General features: G+C 43.8%; 2 protein-coding genes across 3 annotated transcripts in view; both read right to left on the bottom strand.

Annotated features, from left to right (window-relative positions):
* Positions 1 to 10000, bottom strand: part of LOC121714945 (tripartite motif-containing protein 16-like) — a 1397702-nt gene that overhangs the window by 1139265 nt on the left and 248437 nt on the right. The gene's annotated exons all lie outside the window — the stretch shown is intronic.
* si:dkey-91m11.5 (PH_BCR_vertebrate and RhoGAP_Bcr domain-containing protein) overlaps positions 1 to 10000 on the bottom strand; it is a 47579-nt gene that overhangs the window by 16489 nt on the left and 21090 nt on the right. The window contains exons 2-9 of the mRNA XM_042100160.1: positions 5263 to 5441; positions 4971 to 5075; positions 4601 to 4786; positions 3533 to 3640; positions 3353 to 3413; positions 2667 to 2719; positions 2309 to 2449; positions 365 to 486 (exon numbers count right to left, since the gene is read on the bottom strand). Of these exons, the coding sequence (XP_041956094.1) occupies positions 365 to 486; positions 2309 to 2449; positions 2667 to 2719; positions 3353 to 3413; positions 3533 to 3640; positions 4601 to 4786; positions 4971 to 5075; positions 5263 to 5441 (955 nt within the window). The remainder of the gene's footprint in view (positions 1 to 364; positions 487 to 2308; positions 2450 to 2666; positions 2720 to 3352; positions 3414 to 3532; positions 3641 to 4600; positions 4787 to 4970; positions 5076 to 5262; positions 5442 to 10000) is intronic.

Raw genomic sequence — 10000 nt, 5'->3', positions numbered from 1 at the left:
TTTGTGTGTGGTTGTGTGAGCTCACCCTGTGGTTGCTTCTCTTAAGTTTAACACAGAGCAGGGGCTCAGTGAAGAGGATGACGTGTGTCAGTGTATACATAAAGATAGCTCTGGAAAAAATTAAGAGACTCCCCAGCAGAAGCACTCCATTTTCCTGATATCAGCCTACGGTTGCTGAGTGCCATTCGAATGAGTTGACGGTCATATTCAAAATTAAGGGACCACTGCAAATTTGAATATGACCGTCAACTCATTTGAATGGTGTGTACGTGTTTGTGTGTGAGTGTGTGTGTGTCTGTGTGTGTGTATATATATGTGTGTGTACTGTATATGTGTGTGTGTATATGTGTGTGTCTGTGCTCACCCTGCGGTCTGTTTCTTGAGTTTGGCGCAAAGCAGCAGGTCTGTGAAGAGGAAAACATGGCGCAGCTTCCTGGTGCCCTCCATGAGCTCCACCATGAACCGGTCCTTCAGCAGCTGCCGGTTCTGAGATGAGAAACCAGACACAGACACACACACACACACACAGTGTCACTTACAAACGCTGCACATACAAACACAACTAAATATGCAAACACACACAAACACGACACCTGCACACACTGCATCTTACACAAACACACGCCAACAATCATGCTGTCACACTCACAACACAAACACACACACACACAGACAGACACTCTCACACAAACACACAGCCCAGTTCCAGACTAAAGACACAAACACAAACTGATGCCGCAAGTCATGAGCAAACCACAAGAGGGCGTGGCTGTATCATTTTCCACCTACTCCATGACAACGGGAATGGAGTCAGGAACCGACATTCCAGCACAACTACTCACGATGTAGCATGAAGGTGAAACACCACAAGAGCCATGGGTGTGGGGTAACACACACACACACACACCCATTCACCAAAGGTGTCATAGGTGCAGATTGACACCAATTTCTGTGATTAATGGCAAACCGATGGCAAACCAATCAAATGAGCAAGAACCCATGGTGGACTCGGCATGAGGACAGATTGGGCTACAATGCCCCCAGTTAGTGATGCAAGGAACTTCTGTAATCAACACAAGCAGTAGAGACTACTGGGGAAAACCTTGCATGTTTTATTTGGTTGTAACTGGTTCTGGTTCTTCTAACTGGTTCAGCAGCTATCATGTGGACCGCAAAACCAGACGTGCTAAATTCTGCTGATTCTGCTCGGAAACAATCTCATCATGATCAACAACCTGATTGAAAAACATTCTGGTTGGAAGGCCTGCGTGCGACACAACACCGTGACTAAGAACTCTGGGACTCGGTGTCCAGTGTCTGACCATTTGTGTTTCCTGGAGAGAGCAGCTAGACTCTGACAGACTTGTGGAGAGAGAGCAAGACAGGGAGAGGCAGAGAGAGAAGGGGGAGAGGGAGAGAGAGAGAATGTGGGGGCAGACAGAACAAGAGAGAGAGAGAGAGAGAGAGAGAGAGAGAGAGAGAGAGAGAGAGAGGGAGAGAGAGAGAATGGTGGGGCAGACAGCAAGAGCGAGAGAGAGAGGGAGAGAGAGAGAATGGGGGGCAGACAGAGCAAGAGCGAGAGAGAAAGAGAGAGAGAATAACCCTGATAGAAAAGAGGTAAGTGTGGCACAGTACACCACATATGACTCCATCTAATAATACAGCCTATCTTTAGCAGTCCTGTGAGACTCTCAGCTCAAAAGACCTCTCTGGAACACACACACCAGGCTCTACACACACACACACACACACACACACACACACCAGGCTCTACACGCACACAGCCGAGGCTCTACACACACACACACACACACACACGGCTGAGTAATCACACTAATGCAGCTCTGTGTGGCCACTGCGGAGGGAACGACACAGAGTGAGAGAGCGATTTCAGAGAGCCTTACAAATTGTACGATTTCATGCTGCCAGGTATTGCTGTGCTGTGCTGTGCTGTGCTGTGCTGTGCTGTGCTGTGCTGTGCTGTGCTGTGCTGTGCTGTGCTGTGCTGTGCTGTGCTGTGCTGTGCTGTGTTTCCTTTCAAGTGTTCTAAAACTGATAGTTCCGGTCCTTGATTGTGATTTGGCTGAATCGCCGTTGTGAATTTCAGCATAAACATACACCTTGACCGCATTTCGTTCCATATTACTGCGCTACCATAACTTGATACAAATGTTAAAGTAGCTGCGTCTCGACGTTGCTTGGCAACCATTCAGATAGAGGAAATATATTTATTGGCGGAAGTATGATTATCTATTATTAAATCTGTGCCTTTATTGCCCATATTGCTTAATTCTGTGTCAGTGCTGACCTCTCCTTTCTTGACGGTCATGGACTGGCGGCGTGGAGTGATCTCCTCATTGATGCTGGACAGGAAGTTGTGCGAGATCCTCAGAGCGTCCTGAAGCAGCGGATAGTCAGGGTGGGGTGACGGGGTGTGTTTCAGCAGGTCCTGCAACATGTACATACACACACACACAGAGAGAAAGAGAGAGAGAGAGACAGAGAAGCAATAGGTTGGTGGATTTTAGTACAGGGAATCACACACACACACACACACACACACACACACACACACACACACACACACACACACACACACACACACAACACAGAGAGGGAAGCCTGCAGGCTCACACACAAACACACACAGGGAGAGAAACACTCACATGTAGCACTAGTGTGCTCCTGGTGACTCTGTCCACAGGCTTGTACAGAAGAGCTGTGTATGGGGGAGAGGGTCAAAGGTCAATCAGAGACTTCTAAAGCTCAGTCTAGTCCAAGGTCAGGACAGATTCCTCTTCTCTCTACTCAGACACACCAAGTTGAGATATCAAACCACTGTGTCTTTTCTGAAACATAATTATTGGGAAAATACAGTGTGATATTCCAATCCAGTGTACCTGCTAATATAAGCTGATACAGGCACAACTCTCTCTGTACTGTATGTGTGTGTGTGTGTGTGTGTGTGTGTGTGTCCATCTCTGAGATGGTTTAGCACTAAGTGTTAAGGTGCTGTCTATGAGTCCCAAACTGATTAAATTAGTGTATAGCTGTAAATATAGCTGTTAGTCTTACTATCAAATATCAACAAAAGAGCATGTTTCCCCATGGAAGGTCACTGAGTGCTGCTCAATTCAATTCAATTCAATTCTATTTGTATTTTAAGGTCCATAGCAAAAAAAAAAAAACATAAATAGATCATTCTATAAAAATAATATAATTCATCATGGCCAATCAATCAGTCAGTCAGTAAATGAATGAATGAATGAATGAATCAATCAATCAATCAACCAACCAATCAATCAATCAATCCAGTTGGATTAGGGTTAAGGATATGGAATGCTGGCATTACCTTCTAGAGAGTTCTTGCCACTTGGATCTTTGTTCTCTTTCGTGCTTCTGACTTTAAGGTTCTGAAATAACAAGAATAATTTATTTGAAGTAAAATACAACATATAGCTACAAACAGAATAACACATTACAATAGAACACTAGGTATGTTGAGTATGTTGAGATGAAAGCCACTTTATACCTCCGAGATCTCTGCAAACTGACTGTTGGCCTGGCAGCATTTCTCTGCCGTTTCCACGGCAACCTTATAGTTGTCTACGAAAGCCCGGTACACACCCAGCTGGTTGGCCTGTTGGGAGAGAACAGAGAGGGACAGATGGGGAGAGAAAGGGTGTGTGTGTGGGGGGGGGGGTGATGTGGAGAGAGAGAGAGAAAGAAAGAGAGAGAAAAAGTGAAGGGGATAGAGGCATATAAGGAGAAAAAAGGAGATAGTGAAAGAGAGAGAGGGAGAGAGAGAGAGAAGAGTCAGCTCAGAGTCAGAGATGTGGACATGGTCTTCTCATCTTCTCCAACTTTAATCCCTATGAGAGTGAAGAGTCGGTTAGATGGGGGCCATTCTAGAGTGGACTCTGCGGAGGATGTGGGGTCTTAACCCTAACCCCTAAAAGGAAGAAGTAGGGTACATGTGCACTCAGGGAACAACATAGGGTCCATGTGCACTAAGAGGAGAACGTGGGGTCTTAACCATAACGCTAAAAGGAGGACATCCATGTGCACTTAAAGGAGGATGTAGGGTCCATGTGCATTTAGAAGAGGATTTAGTGTCCATGCACATGTGGACTAAGAGGAGAAGGTATGGTCCATGTGAACTTAAAGGAGGACGTAGGGTCCATTTGAGAGTGTGGACTAAGCCACCAGTGCTCAGAGACAGAGAGTCATCCCATGAAAGAGGTTTTGTTTTCTTTTGAATCAGCGCCATTCAGAACCCTCGGCACCCAGTGAGCTCACACAGCTGCTGTTCACCATGGCAACACGTTAAGTGTGGCCAAGACTCTTGCTAATGAAGAGAGAATTCTGATGAAAGAGCTTGTCATGAGACAGTTAAATATTTTTCTTTACAGTAAGAATGTATTGCCATGGATACAGTTGAATGGGACTATGAACAAACTCTTTTCACCACACAACCCCCACCCCAACCCGGTGGTCTTAAGCTCCACAAGAGCCTGGGATGCAAAATGGAGCCAGATGGCCAAGATGTTGGTTTGTCAACAAGGCCAATGTCAAACAAACAAACAAACAACTCACTCACCAGTTTCTGGAAGAGGTCGCCCACGCACTGCTGCTGGGTCCACTGTTGCACCCTGGGAAGGAGGCCGTTGTAGAACTCCTTGTGTATGTCATGCAGCTCGGGCACTTTGAAGAAGATGGTGTCAATCTGCTGCAGCGTCAGAACGGGCTGGGACGTGGTGGCCGCTGCTCGCAAGGGCTTCATGGGCTATCAAGAGTATACAACAAATACACACACACACACACACACACACACACATTCTGTATCTACTGCCCATGAACGTGTGTGTGTGTGTGTGTGTGTGTGTGTGCAGTGTTTCCCACAGAATTGGATTTAATTTGTCGTGGTAGCTGGCTTGGCGGGGGGGGTGAGTGAGTGAGTGAAGCCTCACCAGTAACAGGGCTTCTAGGTGACTGAGGTAAGTCTCCTCACTGGTCAGGATCCCTGAGAGGACCCACTTACGCATCTCCAGTTCCTTCTCCACCTGATCTTCCATCTAACACACACACACACACACACACACACACACACACACACACACACACACTTAATCATTTCAATGCTATTGTTATAACAGCTCAAATGCACTGAATCATTTCAATGCAAAGGTTACTAGCTCAAATACACTTTTACGCTCCAAAAGTCAAAACTGTTTCCCTGGTGACCCTGCTGGTCATTCTCACCGAGGGGGCAGACTCCAGGGTCACACAGGAGGGGCCATCACAGCTGTCATTGCTTCTGGACAGTAGCCGTGGCGATGAGGACAGGGAATCATCGTCATAGGAAGTGAGGTCATGAATTTCCTCCCCTGGATCAGCATCAAAACTATATGCAGGAGGAGGAGTTCCGCTGAACGACACATCTGCAGGGGAGAGGAGGTGTGAAAGAACAGAGGAGGAGGCAGAAATAACACTTGTTATGGCATGTGATATGATAATGTGTCCTATAGTTATTCGGTTGTTAAGGCCGACGTCACGGGCCCAACATCTTTTTGGTCAAAAAACGTTTAATAGTGCAGCCAGCAACTTATTTTGCAACTTGGTCACCCGGAAGGGCTGCAGGAGAGAGAGAGGACAAACAAACAAACAAGCGTGGCTCCCACTCACCACGCTCAGATAAGTTATTAAAGACAATATTGAAACCTGTGTCTGTGATTAATTAACTATGAGGTACTTTTGTTATGAAAAACTGCTACTACAAACAACTTGTGTGTGCACCCACAAAGTTAGCTTGGCTGGTAATTAGCAGTAGCTCAACATGCATGGTGTGTAATGGTGGAGTCAGGTGTTTGTGTGTGGTGTGGTGCATTGGTGCCTGGTACCGAAAGAGCTCTGTGTGACACTTTGTCACCATCACCTCCGTTTTATTGAGGGTAAAACAAAACCGGTTAACTTTAACAGAGCAATTACTATAGCTGTGCAGCCAGATGATACGATCAAGGGTTGCGTGCAGGCTTCCGCGAAAAATAGGATTTTATTAGGTTGAGGCAACAAGTGAGTAGTAGGATGACAATTTTCTTAAAGGCTACACTGAATAGCAGAAAAAAAAACGTTTATTTTACTGTCTATGGAGAAAACCGAGCGGCTTTGATAGCCATTGGACCCCGGAAAAAGATTTATTAGCCAATTATTGCATCATCACTTAATCATTACCAGAAGATGGAATAAAAATGTGTCCCACTTAACCCATGTCTCTGGTTACCTGGACCAACACTAACTGACTCTCACTGTGATCTCATTACAAACAGCACTGAACTGAACTAACAGACAGCAGAGTGAAAGGGGAACCCCATGAGGAGGAACCAGGTTCCTCCTGAGAGGAAGCCCATGAGGAGGAACCAGGTTCCTCCTGAGAGGAAGCCCATGAGGAGGAACCAGGTTCCTGAGCGTTTTCAGGACATCAGTGTGAGGATCTGAGTGGATGGTGTGTTATCACACCAGACAGGAACTCCTCTAACAAACAGAACACAATAGGAACTCGTATACACACCGGCCGAACACACATCTATGTGCCTGCCTGTGTGTATGAGGGTGTGTGTCTGTGTGTGTATGTGAGAGTGAGTGAAAGAGACTGTGTGTGTAAGAAACATAAGCAGAAGCATTTGCTTCTTTAAAGCTACTGTTGCAATCAGGAAAACATAGCCTGAAGCTAAGTGCAAATAGAAGGAGGAACAAAGGGCATTCGAAAGGAGGATTTATCTTTTTGTAGCATAACGTGTCTGTAACCAAAATAACAACGTAAAAAATGTGTTCTACACATTAGTTTGGTACTTCGTAGGCTATGCCAGACTTAACTGATTCTTCAAGCTTCAAACCTGAACATTTCCCAAGAGTTTTCCAAAAGAAAACTGACCTTCGTAAGTATAAGGTATAGGTAAGCTATTTAAATGTCAGTCAGAGAAGCAGACTCGACTCAAGTAGAAGATTCGACTCAAGACTCGAAAATTAACGTAACGCTCGACAGTCACATTGGCATCATATCAGTTGTTATATTGGAGCATCACTCATGCAAGTCATTCAGTGAGGAGGAATTTGTGTTGCGTCTCAGACATTTTTTTGCTTGCTACTCATTCCTGGAATGATTATTTCCTCCATGATCATTTGTAGCATCTGCCAAGTGTCTCACTTTAAATGAAAAGGAGAAGAGCTATTTAAACTGTAACCCTATGTCTCATTAGGCGCAGGCCTTTAAAGCACCAAAGAGTTTTTTGTACCTTAAAATAATGTTTCCAAAATCGTTTTAGTGGTTCATCAACTCGTAACAGGGTGAACGGCACTTCTGCATTCGCTTCGCGACCCTCTATAGGCTATAACCGCACTATGCAAGTTTGCAAGATCGGGTAGTGGATCTGTAGTTCGATGGAATGAGACATAAGAAAATACAAATTTGACTTGCTTCTGATGTTGCAATAAATCATACTTTCATAAAATCATGCAACATACTCTACCTTGTCTGTAGACATCATTATTTCCAAAGCCAGTGCTGGATAAACAAATAGCATGTGTGCAACAGGAAAAGTGCTTTGGTGTTGCTTTAAGTCACTGTTGCTGTTGTAGTGTGGGCATCTTTTTTGTTGTGCGGCTCTCTGAGTGATGTGAATTTTCTATTTACATTTCATGCTGGAATGGTTAGCCATCCCTGGTATATGTGAATAAGAGACTGGCTGAGTGTGTGTGTGTGTGTGTGTGTGTGTGTATGTGTATATGTGTGTGTGTGTATGTATATGTGAATAAGAGACTGGCTGAGTGTGTGTGTGTGTGTGTGTGTGTGTGACTGTTTGCGAGCAAGTGCGCATGTATGTACTGCATGCCATTGTGCCATGTTTCAGGCGTGTTTCCATTGAGCCCACAGGCTGTCAGCAGGAGAGTGGGTGACCATCAAAATACAGACGTCCTCCCCTATTTACACTCATTCTCTCTCTTGCACTCTCTCTCTCACACTCACACACACACACAAATGAAAACACATGTGACAGAAATGAACAAAAAAACACACGTGAGACACAAACCCACACACACACACACACACACTTGATCTGAAGAATGTGCTTAAGGGAGTAAAGCCCTCTAGCTTTTCAAACAACACAGAGGCTCAATAATGTACAGTGTGCTGCTAAGCACCTACCACACACACACACACACACACACACACACACAGATAAACACCAAAACACACACACACTACTCTGTGCTAGTAAGTATAATCCAGCATACAGTATCTCTGTAAAATACAAAACATTATGTCTCTGCTGAGAGTTTTGAACCACCTCTGAATGTGTGAGTTTATTTAAAACTGAGTACAAGAGTATTAGTGTGTGTGTGTGTGTGCGCGTGTGTGTGTGTATAGAGGGGTGTGTGTGTGTGGGGGGAGTGATAATAATACTTCCTTTCCACCAATAAAAGCTGTGCATACAGAACACTTCCTCCCATCCAATCAAAAGCCAACAAACAACACTATTTCCTTTCAGAGTATCCAATCAGAGGCCAGTGTAAAACATGTCGTCCCAGCTGATTTTAGTTTTGTTTATGTGCAATTTTGCTGTTGTTTATGTGTTGTTTAAATGTGTAATGTTCTTTCACTGTTGTTTATTTACAGTTTGGGTGTTTCAGTGCAGTTGTGCAGTGTCAGGTCTGTGTGATGTGGATCAGAACTTTGGGTTGCCATGACCACACATCACTCTGGCAACACTGGCTCTGCTCATCAGGAAGTGTGTGGGGTGAGTGGATATTCATCACAGGAAACACACACACACACACACACACACACACACACAGAGACAGCCCAAGGTCACTTAACACACAAACAGAGCAAGGCCATGTACCATACACAGACATAACACTAAAGCACACACACTTGTGGACACACAGGCAGGTATTTTTAAAACGGCAGTGAGGGACATGGTGAAGTTCCAAGATAAAAACAGTTTCCCCTGTCTATACGTCAACACTAGAAATGAGGGGCTGAAAATTTCACTCTGCAAGATGGTTTTGCAAAAGGTCTGGCCCTTTGTCCATACACATGGAAAAGCTGAAGTTTTTAAAACAGCCTACGCTCGCATGAACGGATCCCGGGAGGTGTCACTGCAAGATTTTTTGGTAACAACTTATTTTAGGTAACACATGTTAGCCACTAATAGACAAGTAATATGTGTATGTATTAGTGCTTTATATGGTCTGTGTTAAGTGTCATTACACATTTATTAGGTCATTATTGAGCCATTTCCTATTCTTACTGAATAGGTGATTTATTTTTGGTAAATCATTAATAAACAACTAGTTGGTCTTGATCTAAAGTTATTGATATATAGTGTGGATTAAAATAGAAACTTTACAGCCTTCTAATACATTGACATAATATGTTACTATTCTGTCAACATAAGTCATATATTCAGACAGTGTATTAGAAGTCTATAAACTCTCTATTTGTACCCATACTATATACCAGTAACCTTACATAAAGACCAACTAGTTGTTTATTAAGGACTTTCCAGGAATACATTTCCTATTGATTAAGAATAAGAAATTGTTATTAATTGTTATCATTAAAGACTTAATACATGTGCAATGATGATTAATACAGACCTTGTTGAGCAGAAATACATTAGTTATGTATTAATGTTTAACGTGTGTTCCATAAACTAAAGTGTTACCCGTTTATTTTTGTATATAAGAATGAAAAAAGCAGCAAATAAGAGCAGAATAATTAGACAGTAGGCCTACGTAATAAGGGACCACTTCCAAACATCACGTTATGTATTTGCTTTACATACTTTACATAAAACAAAATGATGTGGCACATGTAAGTTTTAATGTACACTGTCAAAGTCCAAATATTGGCTTACAGCACTGCGCAGGGGCGCAGTGAGTTGAAGTGAAAGAGTTGAGCTGGAGAGTGCTTCCCCCCACAGCGAAGGAAGGAAAC

Source organism: Alosa sapidissima, chromosome 8 (assembly GCF_018492685.1).
Source record: "Alosa sapidissima isolate fAloSap1 chromosome 8, fAloSap1.pri, whole genome shotgun sequence".
NCBI classification, from domain to species: Eukaryota; Metazoa; Chordata; class Actinopteri; order Clupeiformes; family Clupeidae; genus Alosa; species Alosa sapidissima.
The sequence above is the reverse complement of the archived record's forward strand: the minus strand, read 5'-3'. Positions and strand labels throughout refer to the sequence as shown.